At 34.6% G+C, this 23,828-nt stretch overlaps 3 protein-coding genes across 4 annotated transcripts in view; 2 read left to right on the top strand and 1 right to left on the bottom strand.

Moving 5' to 3' along the window:
- Positions 1-2,585, top strand: part of LOC101242058 — a 5,340-nt gene extending 2,755 nt beyond the window's left edge. Inside the window, exons 5-9 of the mRNA XM_026835116.1 lie at positions 7-30; positions 361-534; positions 839-982; positions 1,340-1,507; positions 1,866-2,585. Of these exons, the coding sequence (XP_026690917.1) occupies positions 7-30; positions 361-534; positions 839-982; positions 1,340-1,507; positions 1,866-1,996 (641 nt within the window). The 3' untranslated portion in view covers positions 1,997-2,585. The remainder of the gene's footprint in view (positions 1-6; positions 31-360; positions 535-838; positions 983-1,339; positions 1,508-1,865) is intronic.
- A 1,740-nt stretch (positions 2,586-4,325) lies between these two features.
- LOC100176843 (enteropeptidase) lies at positions 4,326-11,082 on the top strand. The gene is made up of 13 exons (XM_002130312.4): positions 4,326-4,729; positions 5,061-5,171; positions 5,683-5,798; positions 6,253-6,424; positions 6,763-6,980; positions 7,244-7,372; positions 7,622-7,750; positions 8,069-8,122; positions 8,517-8,667; positions 8,936-9,020; positions 9,240-9,474; positions 9,899-10,035; positions 10,411-11,082. Exons 1-13 carry the CDS (start codon positions 4,383-4,385, stop codon positions 10,582-10,584), a joined length of 2,058 nt encoding a protein of 685 aa, XP_002130348.1. The 5' UTR covers positions 4,326-4,382; the 3' UTR covers positions 10,585-11,082.
- Positions 11,083-11,494: 412 nt separating this feature from the next.
- LOC100177565 (transcriptional coactivator YAP1) lies at positions 11,495-23,033 on the bottom strand. 2 transcript variants are annotated; one of them, XM_002130224.5, is made up of 8 exons: positions 22,407-23,033; positions 21,880-22,034; positions 18,996-19,158; positions 18,455-18,563; positions 14,096-14,160; positions 13,524-13,655; positions 12,977-13,133; positions 11,495-12,341 (listed from the first exon to the last, which is right to left on the bottom strand). In XM_002130224.5, the coding sequence occupies exons 1-8, from the start codon at positions 22,917-22,919 to the stop codon at positions 12,046-12,048; spliced, it is 1,590 nt and encodes a 529-aa protein (XP_002130260.1). In that variant the 5' UTR covers positions 22,920-23,033; the 3' UTR covers positions 11,495-12,045. The 2 variants fall into 2 exon arrangements, with proteins under 2 accessions (XP_002130260.1, XP_009859006.1); XM_009860704.2 differs by having other exon boundaries at positions 12,977-13,139.
- Positions 23,034-23,828: the final 795 nt, after the last annotated feature.

Here is a 23,828-nt window from a genome sequence, read left to right on the forward strand (position 1 = left end):
GAGCAGGAGACAGTTCATTTACTTTTGAAAGTATGGACGTTAAACTACATACCGTTGGGTGTGTACAACTTCTTGACTCGCAACGAATGAATGAATGTAACATTTTTTATCTTATATTGTGGCCAGAAAACAACAGTCCCATAACACCGGTGTATTGTTTCATACACCTCGTGTCAGCTTACGAGTTACCACGTATGTAACTTTGTTGGGGTTGTTATTTCTGTATGATCAACAATGTAGACAACACATTGTAGCAGCGACTAGCCTTGAACCCAATACGTAGCTCTGGGTCAGGCGCCCTAACCATTTTGCCACGGTCCCTGTAAATTGCTGATAAATGTTTTTGTTTAACGTCCACAGTACCTTGCGGGATGACAGCAGAAAATTTCAAGTTAAACGACCGATTTACAATCGTGTGCCCGTTGAAACGAGACTGTTGGACAGAAAGAGACAAACGAGCTGTTTATGGCAAATACGTATTTTCTGAACGATCTAGCTTGTGTAGAGCAGCAATGCATGACCGCGTTGTACCATGTAAGTTTTCTATATTAAAGATAATGATAATTTTTAAAGTAGTAGGGTGGGGTAAGACGAAGTTTCTGAATAGCATATCAAACTGGTATGTTACATATGTTCGTGTAGTTACATATGCATGTATATATATGTTGCGTTAAGATAGTATACATATTTTTCATTCTATTGTTTCGTTCTATTTGGTAGTTAACATACAACATTCAACAAATTGTAGAACTATATAATACCTATTCGATTTTATTTCTTATATCAAACTCATATCGTTTTCAAATAACTGTTTATTATATGTTTATTCTTTATATAGATATTTATACTGGAGGGGTCGCCCACATTCGTATAGTAAAAGGCCTGCCTTCATACATGGGTATTTACTACGCTCAAATTGAATCCGAATCGAGCGGACCAACTGAAAAAGCTTTCATATTTGAAAACGGCAGAGACAGATTTGGTTTGTATTTTGGGAAGATACAAATATTGATATCTTGCTGGCGCTATATGACACAGTTGGTAATCGCGACTGTATATATAACCCAGAAGTTACTGGCTCAGGGCTCGTTGCTGCAACTATTGTGGGCGTATGTGTGTTTAGGCAAGACACTTAACTGAAGTGGTCCCTTATAGGTTGTCTAAATTTCCAGATATAAATGATAAATGAAGTATATGCATTTACAAATATACATACGTGGTTACTCGTAACCTGGCACGAGGTGTATAAAACATAACATCCTTGTTATAACAGCAGTCGTTGCCTCGCTATACAAAAATAAATAAGTTATAATATTTATACCATGTTGTTTATTTTCAGCGCAAAAAGAATCGTGTCTTTTGCGAGGTAGCGATTTCAATGAAACACGGTTCACAGTTGCGTGTTATTCACAATGTGACCAAGCTACAGATGCTGTTTGGGGTTACCTGAATTACACGGATTCGTCTTACATTTGCAGCGCTGCTATATTAAGTGGAAAATTGATGTGTAAGAATAACTAGGAAAGTACTGTGGAGGAAGATAGGATACCTTTAGCACATATTATCCAATGACCATGACCGTGTTTTGAGCAATTAAGAACGCCCAATGGGAGTCGTGAGGATATACAGTTTATAATTCTTTGAATGTTTTGTTTGCTATCAAATGGGACCAGAAAATGGAATAAAAACTGTTTCATCTTTCCCGACCTTATTATATAGAACTGCGGAGTAAGATAGGGATACCTTTACCACGTAGTATTCAAATACCCTGATCGTGTTTTAAACAATTAACAACGGTCTATGGTAGTCGTGACGAAAAAATAGATAAAAGCTGTCCCACCTTAACTCAACTTACTATATTTCAGATTTTCAGTATGAAAATGTCCACGTTGAAATCTTACCTGGTCAGCAACATTACCGTTCATATTTTATATACGGTGGGGTGAGCATGGAGCATGGACCATGGCACAGATCTTTTCGATTTGTAGATGAATGACAATTGAGATGTCTTATACCTTTGAAACTCTCTCTTGATCATGTTTTGTCTAAATTCATGTTTTGTTTTTCATGCTTAATTGTGTAAAAAATGACAAAGCATTGGGTGAAATTTGGACGAAACATGGTAAAAAACTGGATCAAAACAAAAAGGTTTAACAGAAAAAAATGCTAGTATGTATGCCTACAACGTTAATACTCTAACGATCAACCTAATCTTTGATTAGTAAGTATTAAGAAACACGTATTTACTACATTCCGTGGGAGAAATGCTTCTACATTTTGTGCTAGCATTTTTAATTAAAATTACCTGTAAAACTACAGTGTACTAAACCACAATCAGTTTTTGTGTAGTATGTATATACTTGTTTTTAAATGCATGTATTCTAAACGATGGTTTAAGATTAGGAGATATGGCGTACCGTTTTTATTTGCAGTTGCAACTTTTACATTGTATGACGTAGAACCAACCAACGATTTGTTTGCTTCGTGTAAAAACGACGTCATGTGTTTTCGCAGTTTTGGTACCTGGAAAACAGTTACACGAAAAATGATTTGCATATTCGGAAATTGGCAATAAATACTAAAAGTTAATTATCACGAAAGGAATTTTGTGCTGTTTGGATATTATTATAAATTAATTTTGTTGTGTTCGGATGATATAATAATTTTCATGAGTGAGGTTTTGTGGTGTTTAGATCTTGTTATAATTCTTATAAATAGTTAATATTGCTAAATATATGAGAGATGCAAATAGCATGACTCAGAAAACCTCTATAGGATTATAAAGTTAGCCATGAAAAAGTTATTTCTACATAAAGAAGCCGGAAAAATACATTAATCGCTTATTCAGTAAACAGCATTTCTGGTTTATCAGGATTTTAGGTTTATTTTAAATCCGGAAATTTTACCTGTTAACGTTTTAAGGAGAAATTCCGACAGTGCCACATTTTTGACAAACGGTTGGCATCGTAAATTGAATGGTTAATGATATTATAACATTGAAACAAAGCGCGCTAGGGGGCAAGCGTAATTTCCCTCTGCTAAGTATTTACAGGTTCGTAAAGTTTATTTACATGTTATAATTAAAGCAGTTCGTGACGAATCCGTCTTACACGGCTTAAAACGACTTGAACTGTTATGTTAACGTGCATCTAGCCGTGCTGTTTACTGCAATCTGGTTTAAGCTGGAAAACCCGACGCTGCCGTGACGATAACATTGTCAACGGTGGCGGATTAAATCAACTGACAACAAATAAAAGATCCCGAAACAATGGGGTTGTTGAATGCCGCTTATTTAGGCAGCAAACATTATGCACGCCGCGGCCTATCGTGCAAAGTTCGTGCAGTAAGCACGCACTTGATGACGTAGTTCTTATTCATCATAAAAGCAGCAACTGTCGGATTTAAACAACAAGAGCAGCGGTGCGGAACAATATTAATGCTAATCGTGCAAGCATGAACGCAAATCGGCACGCAATCTATGATGTCATAAATAGGTTAATCTCTTCTTCGTGATGATTTGCAAAATGTTAACAATTTCTCTCACGTAAGTTAGGCTTTAGCTTCCGGAAATCGGGCCATAGGTAAAAATCTAAAGCCTTCAGGCGGGTAATTAACGCGCTTATATATTGCCAAGGAATTGAAATAAGAGTCACGTTTGAAAATGTAACGATACGAGGAATGGCCACCGGCTATCCGCATACCCCTTTACATAGCTTAAACAAATAGCTCGTATACTTGTATTTTACTTTATATTCGTTGTGCCCACGGCAAAGTATAGTTTGCTGCTTAGAATAAAAGTCGGTCGTGTGCTCAAATGTAACTTAAAAGTTACTGCTCAGGCCAATAACCATAAAGCGCAGGCAGCGGCACGCTTTCTATACACGAGAGTAAAGGAGAAGTGTAGATTAAGGTTGCCTAAGGCTGACATAGCTGTTGTGTTATATGGATAACGATAATCAGGGGTTGTGTATTGTTTATATGTGATAAGCACGAAAGTGGTCAGAAGCCATCAGGGTTCGCGGGCCGTAAGCACTTTATATATAACGATCGGTTTCCGAATTTCAGCCGCGTGTCTTTAATTATTTGGTCACGTATTTCGATAAATCACTTTTATAATTAACGACGTTAACGATATTAACTTTAACAAGGAACACGTGTCCGCTGAGCGTCCGTTCAGATTACTTCTAAAAACGGTAATAATTAAATGCGGACAGGGACAGAGCTGCGAATTAAAAGAACAAATTCTGTTTTTCCTGTTCGCGCAAATTGTTGGGTTAGAACTTGTAAAAACAAAAGTCTGGACGTTATGCGTGTTTTCTTATTTAAATAACAATTACCTCTTCTTACACTTGCAGTTGTTGAGAGCGCCCGAGCATTTTGAAATGAATTGGGTCTTTAGTTTGTTTGGTGTACTAGGCTGCCTTGCTGTAGCGCACTGCAGCAATATTCGTGTTGAATTAGCCAACTCAGCGCCGAGAAGAGTTGTGTTTTTCCCGTTGGCTGGAAACACGAACTTTTCTAAGTTGCAAAACTACCTGGAGACCGAGTGGAGCGCGAATCGTCAAGTTGGGAAGAATCTGCATCTGCCGGAGTCAACTATAGATGCATTACGAGCATACGCTGACGGTGATGTAACGTCTGCAAGCGATCCAGAGTTCCCAAACTATTTAAAAGTTGCAGAATTGGCCCCATCGCTGGCTGACGTAATTTTAGGTTCGAACAGCCAAAGGTATTTTTTTTCTAAATGTAAATTATGATAAAAATTGTCTTGTTAATGTTTTTGCTGAAAATTGATGCTAAATAGTTTGTTTAGTAAAGGGAATTAGTTAAAAGCTCTTGTCTGGTCTACATCCTCGAAGTATTAATGGGATAATGGACCTAATTACTAAGTTTAAAATTTGTTATAGGCCTATAGCGCCGCGATTTAAATACACTATTTTGTCTGTGTGCGTTCGTAAAAATACTTTACATAAAATGATTGTACGTAAAAAAATTGTACGTTAATTTTTTTTTAAACCTTAATTTTTGACATTTTACAAAACACATAATTTTCGTTACAGGCCAGTTGTACCACGACAAAATATTACGTGTAGTTTTCAAGTAACGTACACTTGCACTAGAAGAGTGCTGGAACGCTATACGGCAATTTGCTTGTGGAGATTATGTGATAGGTAAAATTAACGATAATGTTTTTTTGCCCAAAATTGTTAAAGTGTTTTTGGTCTACGAAATTTAAGGCAGTGTTTTTGGATTAAGAAATTATAAGATAATGTTTTTGGCCCAAGAAATTTTAAGACAATGTTTTGCTCAAAAAATTTAAGACAAAGGTTTTGCCCAAGAACTTTCAGGACAATGTTTTTCACAAGAAATCTTTAAACAATGTTTTCGCCTAAGAAAATGAGATATAAGAAATTTTAAAACAATGTTTTTCCAAGAAAATAGTATTACACTATGAATAATGACCTTTTCCCGTCACATTCAACAAAAAGTAAACTGGGACGTTTTTTCTTAACGAGATTTGGTTGTAAATGCAAATGACTCGCAACTGGTACTTTCCAAAACAATTTACAAATTTGTACTTCGTGCTTGCCCGCCTGCCAAGAATTTATTTTTGTTGTTTCGAATCGGACATTCGTGCTCGATTATGCCAAACGTATCGTGACTGAAATGCATTTATTTTAGGTATCGTTACGTAAATAGACTGACTCAATGTACAAGAACACAACAACGCTGCTGTACCGGTTACAACTTAGGAGCAAGCGGTTATTGTGAGCGAGAGGCCCAATCACAAACAACAGGTGTGACGTCATAAATCATGATCTAAAATTCAACTATAACTATAAATCGAAATACCGGAGAGCATGCTTTCAACTTTTTGACATTCAAGTACAGTTTTTTTTTGGCTTGAAGTGCCGTAACTATGGTTCAAAGGAAATAATATTATGAGTCACATCACAATTAGCAAAAAAAACGGTTTTCATATACATACAATACTGTGGTATAAAATGTAATACACTTAGCACCTGTAACCCTAATCGTGTTTTTTTTTTCAATTAACAACACTATTTAGACTCGCGTTGCTATGGTCATATAATTCTCTAAATATTTTTTTGTTTACTACAAAAAGGTGAAAAGAGAATAAAAACATGTACTTTCCATTTTACTCCATCCTATTAGAATTATTATTTAAATACGAATAATGTTGTGAGTCACAACACAAAATAGCAAAGATCTTAACTTGATTTACTATAGATTCTGGATGCGGTAACCCTCGGCGCTTGGTACAACGAAATGGTATCCTCCAATCTCCAGGATACCCTAGCATAGATTATGAAGCTAACCTAAATTGCCGCTGGTCTATAAATGTACCGCTTGGATATAAAGCAATCTTGAAGGTTTTAGATCTGGACATGGAAAACGGAAAGTAAGCATGACAATTTTTGTATGGTGTACTAAAAGTCATATGCAATATCTAAAATAGAACTGTGAGGTAAGATGAGACACCTTTAGGACGTAATATCCAAATATCCTGGTCGTGTTTTAAACAATTACCAACGGTCTATGAGGGTCGTGAGGATACAGTTTCATAATTCTTTGAATGTTCTTTTTGTTTACTACCAAATGGGACAAAAATAGAATAAAAAGTTGTCCCATCTTCCCCTAGCACCCTTTTATGTTAGACTTTAACCTTGATGCTTAAACATTGACATTTATGTAACATAAAATTTTACATATTTTGACACATGATTTTTATCTTTTTAGTGGCGTTTGCAATCTCGAAGCAGGGACATGTTACCAGCAATGCAGCTTTGATCATCTAAGAATATTTGGAACCAGACCAAACACCACGAAAATTTTATGTGGCAATTTGGCCCCTTTTACAGAATACGAATCCGTTGGTAATTCGGTCGAAATAGCTTTTACAACCGATGACTCTGTCTATGGAAGGGGATTTAAGATTGTGTACAGCGTCGTCCCAGGTAGGCTATTACCTTAAGTTTATATTATAGTTGGATGGGGATAGACGGGACACCTTTATAGCATATGATATTCAAATACCCTGATCGTGTTTTAAACAATTATGAACGTCTGTAAAAGAAACGGTTTTTTAATTCTTTGAATGATTTTTGTTTACTACCAAATTGGGCGTAAAAATATAAGAATAATTGCAAAATCTTGTTCGCATCTTACCCCACAGTGCTATAATTCAAGGCAAAAAATAATTGCTATAAACCTTACACAGTTTCTGCTTTGAGAAGTACTGCGTGTCCTAATGGTCAGGTTTGGCAAAAATGTCGTCGAAAATGCGCTCTAACATGCCAGAACAACAGCTTAAGACCATCCAACTCAATCTGGAGAAACTGTATCGACAGTGAGTGTATATAAAGAGTGACAACAACATAAACATTTTTTATATGGCGGGCAGCAGCGTCATTCGTAATAACATGAACACGTATACACCCACAACGGCGGCAACGTCAAGCCTCGAACTTACTATCTTCTGGTGTATATAGACCAGCTTTATTGCCTCTAAAACATTGCCAATTCGTGCTGTAAAATCTATTTTAAGAAACGATTTTTTTGGTAAAACTTTTAAATAAAGCGCGATCCGTTCCTATAGGTACCGGTCGTACGTCAGTGGTGTCCTCGACCAGGATTGATGACATCATTTGCACCCCGGGCTGTACCTGTCCATCAAGCAGACCTGTCTTGTATGGTAACAGATGTGAGAAAATTGAATTTTGTCCAAGTAAGTTATAGTGCTATCACTTTGTACTACATATTGTACGGTGGGGTATAAGATCAGTCTATTTTCATTCTTTTTTTTTCGAATTATTTAGTAGTAAACAAAGAATATGTACAGAATTATATAACGGTACCCTAGCAACTCCCAAAGAGAATGATAATTTACTGTTCGAAACACGATCAGGAAATAGGGGATTTATATGCTAACAGTATCTCATCTTACCCTGTAGTACTGTAATGTTATCCGCCTATGGTTATTACCATATATTGCTCTTATTTGCTTCTATATAATTGAGCTTTTCATTATTAAGTTTTATTTCAGACACCTTGTTTCAATGCGGTAAATCTATTCCACGACCATCGCCTAAGATTATAGGTATGTGCTAATTATAAGGTAAATGAATGTAGTTTGTTTTGTCCATGAGTGGCGGAAAACGAAAATCGGTATATTACACGGATGTTTTGTTTCATGGACCTCGTGCCTGCTTACGCGAGTTAGCATTGTGGAGGATTGTTCTTTCGTGATTTTTATTGTATAGAAGACAATTTAAACAACCCATACGGATACATTTAAGCGTCTTGCCCAAGGAAACACACGTCAATAACGGTAACAGCGACAGGCTTTAAACACGTCACTTCTGGCTTAGATGCTGGGGCGACAGCCAATATATGTGTCATTTTTTTAAATATAATTACTAAATTTTAGTTTAGATTAACAAAAAAACGGTTAAGAAAATTCTTGTGATATGGTGGAATTACTTGTGTTATAGGTGGAAGGTGGGCAGGACCTGGCGAATACCCTTGGATGGTACAGATCACAACGAATGACGAGCACGCGGTTTGTGGTGCGACTCTTATATGCTCGAATTGGGTGGTAACTGCCGCACATTGCTTTCTAAAGAAAAGGGGAACTCTTGTTATGTAAGTATGACGTCATTGGAACGTCGTATGACGTCATCCCATTTTAAATAAATCATTACTTTTATCCTTTTTATGTAGATATGACGTCATTGGAACGTAATATGACGTCATTCGATTTGACATAAATTGTTTTCTGTGTCATGTAAATATGACGGTATTGGAACGTCATATGACGTCATTCGGTTTTACATAAACTATTACTTTTATCTGTGTTTTGTAATATAGTATTACAAACATATTTGAAATATAGCAAATACCTCCTTTGCAGGCCAAACCCAATTGATAAGCTGCAATATTTAATCCACGTTGGGAAATACTGGAAATATGGCCAACAAGATCGACGTAGAGTTCAGGTAAGTTTCGTGTCATTGGGCGCCAAACCTGGGGTTGCATTTACTACACTAATGTGGGGTTGTAAGTTCTATTATTGTAACATTTGGGTTGTGTTTTCAACCCTGCATTTCGCGTAAGCATTGTAGCAAATTATATAAAGTTTGTTTTTGCTGGGTTGTGGGTTTAATTATTATTGCCCACCCTATGTTTACTATATTTAACGTAACATTGTCTCACAGACGTACCGAGCTTCTCGTATCATCATACATCCACAATACAACCATAGGAACGACCGTGAAGATATTGCCCTCATTGAACTTGATGGATACGTAGCAGACATGACACACGCGAGACCGATCTGTTTGCCATCTGCTCTTGGGCGCCATCTCTCGTCGGAATATATTTTCAATCGAACAAATGGTTATCCTAACGTTGGCGACACATGCAAAGCTCTAGGGTGGGGAATTACAAGAAGTAAGTTCATATATACACATTGAATATGCAAGCGCCTATTGAACTATTATCAATTTCAAAAATAACCTAATTCTGTTAGAGATATACAATTACCGCACGACATTTAAATTCGGTAGCCGCAATAATATATTAAGGTGGGGAAAATGAGACACCGTTTTATTCTACTTTCTCGTCCCATTTGGTAATAAAGAAAGAAAATTCAAAGAATTATAAAAGCGTATCTTCACGACTCCCATAGACCGGGTATTTAAATATTATATACTGAAGGTGTCCTGTTTCCCCTCATTCCACTATATTACAATAAGCATATTGGATTACAATGCTAATTACGGTCAGTAATAAATTGTTAAAATAATTAGGTCGATATACAGACAATTTTCATTTGGCTTTAATTCAGATAACGCATTCTCTTTTGTTGTTACAGATATTGGACCAAGCGCGACGATTTTGAAAGAACTTGATATGGTTGTGGCTGCTGGGTCGGGATGTGCTAGTTACCATGACTACAATTGGAGAAAAATATTATGTGCTGGTGGAGAGGCAGGGAGAGACACATGCAAGGTTAGTTGAAATGGTTTAGGGCTTAATTTTTTGGGTTCAAGGCTCGTCGCTGCTACCGTTGTGGGCGTATGTGTCTTTGGGCAAAACATTTAACGGCCATTGCCTAAACCCAGTTGTCACTAATGAATTGCCTAAATTGGCAGCCATACATGAAAAAAAAACACAATCACTCACAAATTTACTTACGCGATAACTCGTAAGCGGCGCGAGCTGTATGAAACATATAACACTCGTGTTATCGTGTTATAACGACTGTCGTTGTCCCCCAGGGCAAGAATAAACACGGAAAAAATGATTTTTGTTTCCTTTTTATAAAGTTTTCCTGATTAAGGAAAAAAGTATTTCATAATCAGAAAATTGTATTTTATTTGACAGGGCGACAGCGGAGGTCCGTTCTTATGCATTACCAACAGTCGTTGGTATATTCACGGAATAACAAGCTTTGGACATGGATGTGCCCGTGGTGTACCTGGTGGCTATACAAGAGTGAGCAACTATATTAACTGGATACGTTTACATATTGGCCAGTTATGTGGCGTAGTACGTTAATGTTAATTTCCGTGTGCCATCGTCAATATTATGTTCCGTATTTTTATTTTTTTTTCTTTGAACGTCGCATGTTATATAGTACTATGGGGGAAGACGGGACACCTTTAGCTGATAACATTCAAATATCCTGATCGTGTTTTAAATAATTAACAACGGTACATGGAAGTCGTGAGAATACGGTTTCACAATTCTTTGTTTACTACCAAATGGAACAAAAAAGTAGAGTGAAAAGTTGTCCCATCCTCCCCCACCCTACTATGAGTTTATATGAAGTGAGGATTTAACTCAATACTCATACATCATCTTTGATTATGTTATGTAACAAATATGCAAATGAATAACATATATAGTTGTGCATTATCGTATTTAAACACACATTCCCTTCGTTTGCGAAGTCTTTTTGAAATGTTCCGATTTTTCGTACGTTGTAAATAGTGATTACGCGTCATCAGATTTCATTAATGACTGAAATAAATATGATGAAATAACATTCAAAACACAAAGACCTGTTCTTCGTGTCAGCAAAAATTGTGACGTCACAGAGGCAAAAAATGTGACGTAATGAGAGCAAAAAAAGTGTAACGTCATATGACCAAAAACAAGTGTGACGTCACAGCAGTAAAATGTGTGACGTCACAGATAAGCGCGGGTATCCCGATGAGGAAAAACGTTAAACTAGTAGGGATTAGTGGTATTGTGGGGAATGATAATAGATTGACGCTGTTAGTTATTCTCGAGTGGCGAGGTAATGGTTATACCACGTCCCGCTTACAAGTTACCACGTATGTAACTTTGTGGGTGATTTTTCACTACGCATGGCTGACAACTGGGTTGAAGCAATTGCCGGTAATTGTCTTGCCCAAGGACACATACGACCGCGATGGTAGCAGTGACAAGTCTTGAGCGCATATATTATACAGGCTAAATGTATTTATTGTACAGAAAGATTGGGTAAGCTAAATTGATGGCACTTTCGGCAAAACTGATGGAAAAGAAAACGAAATACAAGGCCACAGATTTTTGACACAAAATATTAAAGACCACTATATATACAAGGTCGCCAGTGATTTGGGTTTTATAGAAACTCGTGCTTATAAAACAGCATCTAACCAGTGAAATATGGATATTTTGTATATTAGTAAAAGTATATAGGGGAGCGATTTAGTAAAAAAGCCGATAAAATTCATTAAAACATGAAATTTGAAACACAATAAGACTCAAAATTCACAAAACATTTTTGAAACTCAAATTGAGATGACGCGTAAAAAAAAGTGCGAGTTTTAAAAAGGCACAAAGTGTTATTATACATGTGAGTTGGACCCTTGGAATGAAACATACAATTAAACAAGAAATTTTAAAAATCAAAGCAAATTTGCTCGACTCCAAAAACATCTGTTAACTGTATCACTAACTGCATCCAAAGGTAAACAACCACAAATCCCTGAAACTGGTTTAATCTGGTTATAACCAGATCATGCCATTATCCATGTTCTCGGTCTTGACGTGGTTCAGCATGCTTTCGACGTCAAAATCCTGCGGCAACGAATCCTGTAAGCTGGGGACAAGTTCACTGCCGTCTAAGCTCGCAGACGTGGTGCAAACTCTCTGCCCCCCACTGGTGGGCACAGGACTGGAGGTGAAGTCAACACTAGATGCCGGTAGAGTGTCAAGAAAGTCTGGAAACCTTTGGTTGTTGGTGTGGGTGTGTTGTTGCGTGGCTGGTTGCGGGTTTCCATGTACACGTCTGCTAACATCGCCTATATAGAGACATGTATGAAAACTAAAGTTGGAAATAATGAATTATGTAAAGGTATAGTAGGGTGGGGTAAGATGAGACATAAAATCACATTTTTGAAAAATAATTTTACACACAATTAGTGAAAAAATTTGCTCGTATAATAATGTCAGATTTACAAATGAAATTGTTCTTAATTACTCAATGTTTAGTACTGTGGGTAGAATGGGACAGAATTTCATTCACTTTCAGTGCCCTATTTGTCCTAAGTAAAAAGTTATTTCCACAATTATTTAATCGCAACCACACAACCCTAATTGATCGCTGTTAAATGTTTAAAAAACTTAATTAGAAAATATTAAATTAACACGTTAACAGCATTCCTATCTTACTCTATACCAAACCTACTAAATTAAATTAGATTCTTCAAAGCTTCCCATTCTTAAACACAAAACCATAGTAAGGTGTAAAAAAATATAGCATGCAGGGAATTTCATTAAATTTTTGGGGGGGATTCCATGTTATGGTCCTTTATCCTCTATTGTGTATTTGTGACTTCAGCAACTTGACTGTTTATCAAGTTTAAAACTAAAAAAGATTATCATGCAACTGTAGTGAGCATGCAGGCTTACACCTGGCATCGTAAAACAACTTTACCTGTCTCCATTTCTTCTACATTGTTAAGAAAGCCATCAGGAGTTCTTGGTAAACTGTAGTTACTTCCCATACCCACCCCACTGTCTAAGCTTGCATCGCGTTGGTGGAATGAAGGATTACCACCGCCCATAAAGTTTTCCATGCCAGGGTTAGAGAGCTGTTTCTTGCAACAAATATTTTATATAATAAAATTTAAAAGAAAATTGTTATTAAAATTTATAAAAAATTATTTGTAAAATTTTTTTTTCGGTAAATATAAAATAGTTTGCAGGTAATGAATAAACTATAAAACAAGTGCAAAGAATTCAATTTTGATGTAAAGATGACATAAAGAAATAATAAAACAACATATTTTGTTGCTGAGAAAAAGTACCTGTTTAATCCTTGCAATTAATAGTTAAATTGTAATTAAAAGGGAAAATTAATTAAATTATGAAATGTAATAAATACAAAGAAGTCACTTTCTGAAGAGCAAAATATTGAAAAATGTAATAAATTTTACATTTTCAAACAAAACATAATTTTTTAATATAAACTGTTTCACTACCTGTTTCATGAGCTGTCTCCTCATTAAATGTTCCTTCTCTTGAACCAAATGTTTGAGCATACTTTGTTGTTGTGCTGGCATGGTGGTGGTTGGTCTGGACTGAGAAACGGATGAAATATCCATTTGATTTACCTGCATGGTGTAATTAAAATAATTTTACCGAAATGAGCAATTACACACTTTTCTGTGTAAAAAAAAGATTGAAAAAATAATGTAAATAAGTTTTAACAGTTTTTTTTTGAGGTATTTATGTACAAGAAAAGATTTACCTGCATAGTAAAAATATAATATATATACTAAAATGAGAAATTACACACTTTTCTGAGCATAAAAAGATTTAAAAACGTTTTAACAGTTTTTGTTCTATTTTGCTACGACTACCAAAGGGTGACTATTACGCAACTCTACTTTTTTACAGGTAAATTGAGAAATTATCAAAACAAAATGGCATTTACTCCTTTGCCAAAATTAGTACCTATTTATAAAAAAGATTATATACTAAACAGTAAACAGTACAATTTAGATGATGAAATTTAAAAAGTATAAATAAAATCCTTTATAAAATAACTTACTTTCATAAGTTGTTGCTGAAGCTGAGAATTATTAGGTGGATTATTATTGTTTGTTGGTGTTATACCTACGAACAAAACATAAAATAAAATTGAATGTATATGCTGGAGGAGAGCTGTAATAGTTGTACTTGTACACATAAATTAAAATTTAAGAATACATTTCATGGATTAAGGGTAGGAAACTGGTTTGTGAGTCAGATATAGTTATTTTAGTCACAGCATTGCAGATAAATCTAAGTTGGCATTTCTTATGGCAATTATTAGGAAAAAAACATTTTCTGTAATTTTCCATAAGAATCTACAATCAACAAAAGCTATCCTGAGTCATAACAAATGTACTATTAAAAGACAGGCGTTATTTTGGTCGAATTTGTTAACCAATATATTTCTGTAAATCAAGTTGTTTTTCTATTAAAAGACTTGTGATTTTTTAACAGATTGGTGGTACAGTTACTACTGCAAAAACTAACATTAGGAAGACCATAAACAACTACTCAAAATAAAGAGATTTATTTGTGTACTACAGTGTACATGTAAACTTAGTCATTAAGATCATACTGGTCAGTGTTAACAAATTATCACCCACAACAAAATCTTGTATGAAAACTACCTAACTTTTAATAAGAGCATAAACCATAGCCTATAGCCTATGATGTCAGTCGGTAAACAAAAAACCATGGGATATGAAAGAATAATTGTCTGCTATAAAATGAAGTCAGCTCCACAGGATTGTGTACCTAGACATCCAAGAGCAAATATAGTGTAGTTCAAACACTGAACATGCTATCCACTATAGAGCATACACTTTATTGAGGCAAGGAACAAAATTGGCATTAGTTATTTACAGGTTCTGGGCATGGCAAACAAAAACAAAACCATCAAAAGATACTACTGTTAAAAGTCTAAGCTATAAAGTTTTAAACTATTTTGCGAAAAAAATTAAAACTTTCCAGACTAGAGCTTGATTAAAAATTAATATATAGTATGTATGTGGGGTAAATATGGGAACGTTTAGCACATAATATTCAAATATGTTTTAAAGATTTAACAACAGTGTATGGAAGTTGTGAGGATACAGTTTAATAATTCTGGGAAAGGAAAATAGAAAAAAAAGGTGTCCCATTTTTCTTCCACATTACTATATATTTATATATTAATGAATGGTATATATTTTACTATGTATGTACATACCTAAAAAATTGTTGTTATGAAACAAACTGTTTTTTAATTCACAACATAGCGTACGCCACAATGGGTGGACACGGTAGACTGCATAGCGAACTCAAACGACACAAGCGCCCACTCAACAAATAACCCAACCTTAAAATTATCTCCTGGTAATCTGGTTGCGTGTGAACTGCATTATTACACATGTTTATGAACAAAGAAGCCCGATACACACGCTCACACGTATTGGTTACACTACAGGCATGAAACAAGTGGGAGACGCATCAAAACGTGTGGAAATGTAAAGAAATAGGTCAAAGGAAGTAACAATACTTTTAGGTTTTATCTGGTATGTGGAAATAGCGGTAACCTAAAAGCCATATCGGTTTGCGGCCATATTAAATATTATAATACTCCGATTTTGCATTGGAAGTGAAATTTGTAAATAAACCAAGAAAAACCGGAATTTCAAGAAATTTAAATTGAATTGACGTGATGTTATTGCCGTCTAATGCGTTTGCGTGACGTCAGCAACTGTTACGTCACAAGTTCAAAACCAAGTTGTTGACACGGGGGACCAGCGTTGGACTATCATCGTCACATTTATCTCGGTTTTAACTCGACGCTAATAAGCGCGTAGAAAATCAATCAACCGCGACGAGAGTTTGAATGCGTCCGTCTCTTTAATTTCAGACGATGTTTTTCGGGAGACAAACGACCCAAACACAGTTGTCTGTTAAAAATTAATGTAATTCTCGCGATTTTTTCGTTATTTCGTTATTGTTTTTTTTAGTGTTTATAAAGTTCTAAACGCTAAGTCATTGTCGTTGTTTGGTCATGCGAAACATCTTTAAAAGTCTATATATGGTAGTGGCAGTAGACGCTATGGTATATGGTTGTCAGGTCGAGCGCGTGGCTGACGGTTTCCGCTGTAAACGAAGCAGAGATAAGGTTTATCTCTAGTCGGTGTTTGCAGAGTTTTGCTAACGCGCGTACCATACATAAACACACAGTCAAGACATGGACCCTTATATTTCGACTTCAAATCAGAATTTGACATTTTATTCGACTTTATATACAATATGAGTAAAAGTAATAATAACATAGCGGTATGGGACGATGCATTGCGTCATAGTTTTATCCTAATGCGAGAAACACACTTTTACACTTCGGCTTTTAATCAGTTTTGACATTTTATTTAACTTTATATACAATATGAGTAACGTTATAATAACACAGGACAATACATTGCGTCATAGTTTTATCCTAATGCGAGAAACACTCTTATAGTTTGAGCTCAAATCAGAACTTGACGTTAATTCAACTTTATACAGTATATAGGCTAATGTATGTATAATAACGTAGCACACGGTGACGATGTATTGCGTCATAGTTTTATTCTAATGCTTCCTATAACTTGTAACGGTATGCCGATAATTGTAACGTTTAAACATATGATCTGTGCACTATGATCACTGTGAGTCTTGTAAACTGATTAAATGATAGGAATGGGTATGTAATTATACAACACACAATCAACTAACACATGATAACTGTAGAGAAAAACAAACTTTTTAGTTAGGCAGTCAATCAATGAAGCCTATATGAGAATAACAACAAAGAAAAAAACTGCCTGATTTCCACTTTTACCACATAAAGTAAGGTGGGGGAAGACAGGACACCTTTAACAAATATTATCCAAATATTTTAATCGTGTTTTAAACAATTAACAACGGTCTGTGGGGGTCGTAAAGATGGTTTTATAATTCTTTAAAAGCTTCTGTTTACTACCAAACGGGGCGAGAAAATAGAATAAATAGAAGTCATTTTTTACCCCACCCTACTATATAAGCAATAACAATAGTCAATAGATAAACAATTATGATTTATTTTTACCACAAATTAAAATTCGAGTGAGGAAATTATTGATACGAGAATATTTCCTGTAATTGAATGGCTTATAACTCAAATTAAGGAAGCAATTATGAAGCTATGGTTGGATAGGCTTCAATTGATTTATTATAGAATTCTTGCTTTGATAATGATGTAAACAGAACTATATCATAACAAAACTAAAATACTTCTTAATATGCAGTCCCACTTTGACATACATTTTTAGGGGGCTGGAGATTTAGTTTATCCAGTCACACAGTTACTCACACTGTCACACACTATTTTATACAAGAATTTTTTAGGGAAATTTTATGTCTTATGAACAAAAATATACAGAAAATCAGCTAAAATTGAAAGCTTTTTGCAAAATGTAAAATATTTCTGGTTTTGATGCACTAAGCTAAAATATAGAGCTCAATAACTAAACGATTGGTATTAATATTTGTCAACATAAGTGCTTGCGTAGTTTATGTGGCAAAATATTCAAAAAACCTAATCTACCGATTCAACCACAATCAACCAGACATATTTTTTATTAGAGCTAGACCCAGACCACAAGGAAGCAGGTACAATGGAAAAGTACACGGAAAAATTACCAGTAATATCACACTGAAACACATTTTAGATTTCACTTAATAATCAATGAAACATAGATTTAAACTTTTCTTGTAAAGTTAAGATTAAAGTTAGTGGTTTAAATTCTATTTATATCTTACTAAGTAAGCTTAATTTAATATTAATCTATAAATAAACAGATTTCAAGGTATTAATTTATATTCTTCGGTTTTAAAGTACATTAAAAGTTCTAGTATTAACATTAAAAGGACCTATAACAATGTGTTTCATTTAGATAACTTTCAATTTCATTGATAACTTTTAATCTCAATTAATGAATAACATAGGTATAGTAGGGTGGGAGTAGATGGGACACCTTTTTATCTATTTTCTCGTCCCATTTGGAAATAAACAAAGAACACATAAAGAATTATAAAACCCTATCCTCAAGACTCCCATAGACCGTTGTTAATTGTTTAAAACACGAACAGTATATTTGGATATTATGTGCTAAAGGTGTCCCAGCTTCCTCTACCCTACTATATTAATAATAACCAAAAATTCCTATGCTAGTCTGCTACTGTTGTTACTTAACATAAAAAATCGAAATGTCACTAAAAATAGAGTTTACTTTTTTCCAGAAAGTAAAATTGCTTAAATTGATTTCTGGAGTAAAATTGCTTTCTGGAAAAAAAGAAACTCTATTTTCAGTGACATTTCGTTCTTTTAACCAATATTTCTTACCTTGAAACCTTGGGTCCACCCAGCTTGTACTTTTCGTTTGATGGTTGATAAAATAAATTTCACCTTGAGGGGTGGCGGCTTGTTCCCATCCAGAAGGTAATGGGATTTGCTGGGGAAGATATTCATTAAAATGAAGAAGCCAAAAGATTATTCCAGTTTTGTAATAGGAAAATATTATTTCATACACCTCATGCCCATATAAAATTTGACGCCAATTTTCTAATAGGAAAGTAATATTACATACACTCAGAGTCGGCAAAAAAATGTTTCTAATTACCTGATAATTAAAAGCATCCATGAATAAATGGAAAAAGCGTTTTAAACCCTGCATTACCAACGTATAAGACAAGTTTCTAGTCCATACACAGCGTGTTTGCTTTTGGATTATTATGCAATCTTGTAGGTGAATTTTTTTATTAGTTTGACTAACGATTTACAATTTTAGTGACCAGACCAGAACCCTCAAACGTATAAACCAAGTTACCAAGAAAAAGCCTAAATCAAGATAGCTGATGCTTATTTTAAATACAAGCACACTTACTGAAACATCACTTTGTATATTATGAGCCGGACTATGTGAAGGTGCAACTTGTTGGTGAATGTTGGTTGCTATTGATTGGTTCTGCATGACAACTTGATTTTGTCGTTGCTGTTTAAGGATTCCGATTCTTGGGTCTTCCCATGTTGTCGAGCGATCGTTATGGCTAAAAAAATAAAAAAATAAAAAAGGCTTATGGTATCGTACTATAGGGTTAAAGGGATATCGTTTGCAACTAAAATCCATATTTCTTGATCATGTTTTTAATTAAATAACTATGGTTAAATAATATTGTAAATATTCTTTGTTTCCTACCAAATAAGACAAGAAAATGGAAAAAAACATGTCCCATCCAGATCTTACTATATGTAAAACTGCAAGAGACAGGAACAGAGAGGAATGGAATGTGCTACTTCAGTATTCTTATACTTAATTAAATTTCCAATTGTTTTACTATGTCATGGGTCAAGTCATACTCCCTTCTACATATTAAATTACATGTATAATGATTATTATAGACTAAGACATATTGAATAAAGCATTACACTTGTATGAAAACCATTACATATATACATATATTATATAATATATAGGGTAACTGTATACATATGGGTCTGTTATCAATAAAGCACATTTCTGTTTAAAATAAGACACAGAACAGGTTACATAAAAAACAATATAATTTTAAGGTGAATTAGGAGTTTTTAAACAAAGTGCAAGACATTAATTGCTTTTTCTACTTATGTCAATACAAAAAGCCAAGTTATGTAACCAACAAACCAAGTTATCACTAAAAGGTTCTAAAAGTAAATATGTTTTCACTAGAGGTTTGTTAAAATTACTTTTGCTCATTTATGTACTGTTATATGGAATTAATTACATCTGTGTGTAAACCAACACAAGAAAATTTAATTAATGTTTTTAGTCTGTTTTTCTCTACTTTTTATACCAAATTTAACTTTTTTTTGATTTTTAAACAGAAAATATAAATAATGGAATTTAACTATACAGATATTATACTAGAAAATCATGTATATATGTAAAAAACAAACGGATATTATATTGAAAAAAAACATGTGTAAGAACTTAAATAATATGAAACGTTTTGGGATCTAACCCTGAGTGCAAGTGAGTTATAACCTGTTTTCCTTTCATGGAAGGCCCTGGTGTTGATGGAGTGTTGTTACGATTACGTTTACGACACTATTGTAAAGCCGCTGAAGGAGTGAAACAACCACTGCTATTGTAGGCGGTTTAATCTTTTGCGAGTCTCTCTCGCGTGTGTGAGCGCGCACGTGCGAGTGTATGTGCGCGCGCAAAAAACAACCACCCAGCAACAACTCTTTACGAAATACGACACCAATTGATTTACTTACGAACCAGATTATTTTTATTACAAGCGCCACTGACAGAGCTAATAAAGTATTTCATTACGTCATACTAGTAAATATATTTCGTCAGTATGTTCAACCAAGTGAAACGGTAAAGCTGCAAAATGCAATGTTACGTCACAATCCAGACAAAGCGAAACCGCCCGCCTATCATCTAGGGTTACCTTCTAAAGCTTTTACAAAAACTTTTTTCGCCGCCGTCCCGATTTTCCCATGAGGGCAACAGTTAATATAAAACCGATTGGACGCGAACAAAGACTACGTGAATATAATGCATATAATATGCTTACAAAATCGTTATGCACACTTTTCTTTCAATTAGAACCATAATGTTATATTAACTGAATGTACAATGTGTAATATCTGCTGTTTGGGTGTAGCGGTCACACCTTTTTTACAAGAGATTTTACAATTTGTTTTAAAACTGTTAGCATAATAACAACTGTTGTTTTACCTTTTTGTTTATGCATGTAAAACTGAACTTTGTAAGTGTGACCAAAGAGACAAAATAAAGTTAATTAACATAAACTTAAACTGGTAAAAATAATTCAAAATATTGTTAACTTGAGTCGGGTGTTTAACAACCATCTAATAAGTGTAAACATTTTAAACCTTAATCAGCTACATAAACACAACATCATCCAAAATAAACACACATTTCATAGACTAACTAGAATCTTGAATCTACATGAAACAATGCGTTGTTATTTAGCTTTTCTTTAATTGATCAATAAGTGATCTAACAGTTATGTGTAACAAGTTAACAACTAAACACTTGCCTGTATATGCATTTATTAAACAGTAAATACTAAACACCTGTATTTTGTGTTTATATGTAACTGTTGTTTTACTGGACGTAAGTATAATGTATACCATATGTGCCTATGATAAATTATGTGTGAAAGACAGCATACACAAACAACTTGTATAATAATCCTTTTGTTCCCACACCCACGTTAAGACCTCTAATCCATCCCCATACATAGATCACTAAACAGTTAGTCTGTTAATAAACACTCTACACCATGGCTTCCCAAACTTTTTTCTTCACAAGCCCTTTTATTCTCCTAAAACTTTCTGCAACCCTTTTGGCCCCGTTACGTTAATAGTATAATATTTGCAGTACTTTGTGTTAAATTTTAAATTGGTATAATCTTGGTAACCCCTGAAGTTAGTTACGCAACCCCTCAGTTTGGAAACCTAGCCTTAATACATGGTTCAGTTCTTACTATATATAATTCCTGCAACATTCCAACAAAATTACTAATATATGAACATAAAATTATCGCACTCCATTTTCAAGAAGGGTTGAATAAGCATGTCGTAATTCCCATTTTGTGATAAATAAAGCATCCTGGCGAACAGTTACCAAAAATATATACGGAAAACACAGCAAATTGCGCAAAAGCCTGGCAACTTCCACAAATTTAAACTAATAGAAAAACACATTGCTAATTTGTCTATATTCCTTTATATCTCATACTCAGTTATCTTACTTCATATAATATTGTTGACCATCTGCAGTTTTAGCGGCGGACCATCCATGTGGTAAAGGCATATCATGGGGGATGTCTGATGCTTTAACTGATAAACTTCCAATGTCCATCAGCTGCAAACTCGCTGGTGAAGACTTGGACCTACTGTGTGAAACCTGGGAATTTTTTATATACTTCGTTACAGTTGAGTTGATTATAATTACGTTAACTAGGCTATAGTGCAAAAAATATGTCATTGTATGTTTAATTATATGGTAGGTTGGGGAAACTTTTAATTCAACTTTCTCGTCTCATTTGGTAGCAACAAAGAATTTTCAGAGAATTATAAAACTGTATTCTAATGACTGCGATAGGTCGTTATTAATATAGTTGGTAACTTGGTAGTTAGGGGTTAAAGGAGTGGTTAGTAGTTTGGGATTTGTAATTAGTGGTCATAGAGGTTAGTAGTTAGGGGTTACTGGTTGGTACATAAAGTAGGAAGAGGATTCTTCACCAGCACGTCAGTTTGTGTTGATTTTTCAACAAACCTGTGGCAATTGGAGACTTCCATGTCCTTGAGAATTTACAAATGCACCATGAGCTACCCTTCTTTGTGCTGGTGACATGGGATAGTTTGATTTATGATTTATATTCCCATTCATTGGACTGCCCGGTGCCATAGTTGTGGATCCTACAGAAGACCCATTGTTGTTGTTGGTGTTTGTGGCGTGTATTGCAGAGGCATGCGACGCATTCGAATCTGAACTCGAACTTCTAGAATGATTAATTTGCACCGAATTAGGGGCCACCAACCCCCCAACAGACTGAGAATGTCCGTGGTGATACGCTGCTTGCTGGCGCGGTTTATCAGGTTGTGTGAAAAACGACTTTGGCAAATTTCTTGCTTTCATAGGCAATGACTTGCTTTTAAAGTTTGGATTCATCACCGTATTAAAGAGAGCTTCCAACTCAGAAGCGGAATCTTGGCGAACATGGATAATTTGATTGTGATGCGTAAACGTTGTTTGTGTTGTGGGTTCATTATTTTCTTCCATATCCATCTTGATGGCGTAAGAACTAAACCACTATTTCTACTAATACAGTTTTCTTATATATATTTATACTACAAATACAAATCACTGACAGGGTCTAATATATACGTAAAATGGAACTACAGCACTGCAACAACAAAAAAGACCATATTACTTTTAAATAAAAAAGGGTATATATATATATATGTAATGAAGTTCCATTTAATTACTAGGATACAAAATTGACAATATAAACATGAAAAACGTTTTTTTCTAAGTAAGCCACGATATATAATTAACAACAAATATGTAATTAAACGATTACGCACTAGTATCTTTATGTTTAACCAATCCGTGTATAGCCAGATTATCGTAAACTGGTTCGTGGCCAGTTAAGCAATTACTAAAGAACATACTACAACGGGACAAACAAATATTTAATTTAATTCATAATTAAGTTAAAGGTTTCGCATTACACACTTAACTGTGAATAAAACACACTTTACTTCACACAGTCAACGTATAAAGAAATATTCTAGACTATTTCGTAATCTCTCGTAATTTTCTCCAAAACAACACTCCTGACACTCAATTCTGATTCATAATTTTGAGGGATTGTATCAATGAACTGAACTCCCCTTAGGCTAGCGATAATCGTGGTGTAGTGCTGCTACCTAGCGGAAAAATCTAATGAAATTATTGATTGGGGTGGTTTCCAGATCTGAGACGTTAGTTCTAAGTTTTATTTTTTTAAATTCCACATGTATTTTAAACTTAATATGTTTATAGTTAAACTATTAAACAATGTGTGCATCTAGTTTTATACAAACCAACATAATTGATATTTTATTCCATGGCTACGTGGTCTATAGCTTAGCTAATACCTATTAGAATCAAAGTTGTTCCAATCAATCTAATTTAATATAGTAGGGTTTAGAT

This window comes from Ciona intestinalis, chromosome 7 (assembly GCF_000224145.3).
Source record: "Ciona intestinalis chromosome 7, KH, whole genome shotgun sequence".
NCBI classification, from domain to species: domain Eukaryota; kingdom Metazoa; phylum Chordata; class Ascidiacea; order Phlebobranchia; family Cionidae; genus Ciona; species Ciona intestinalis.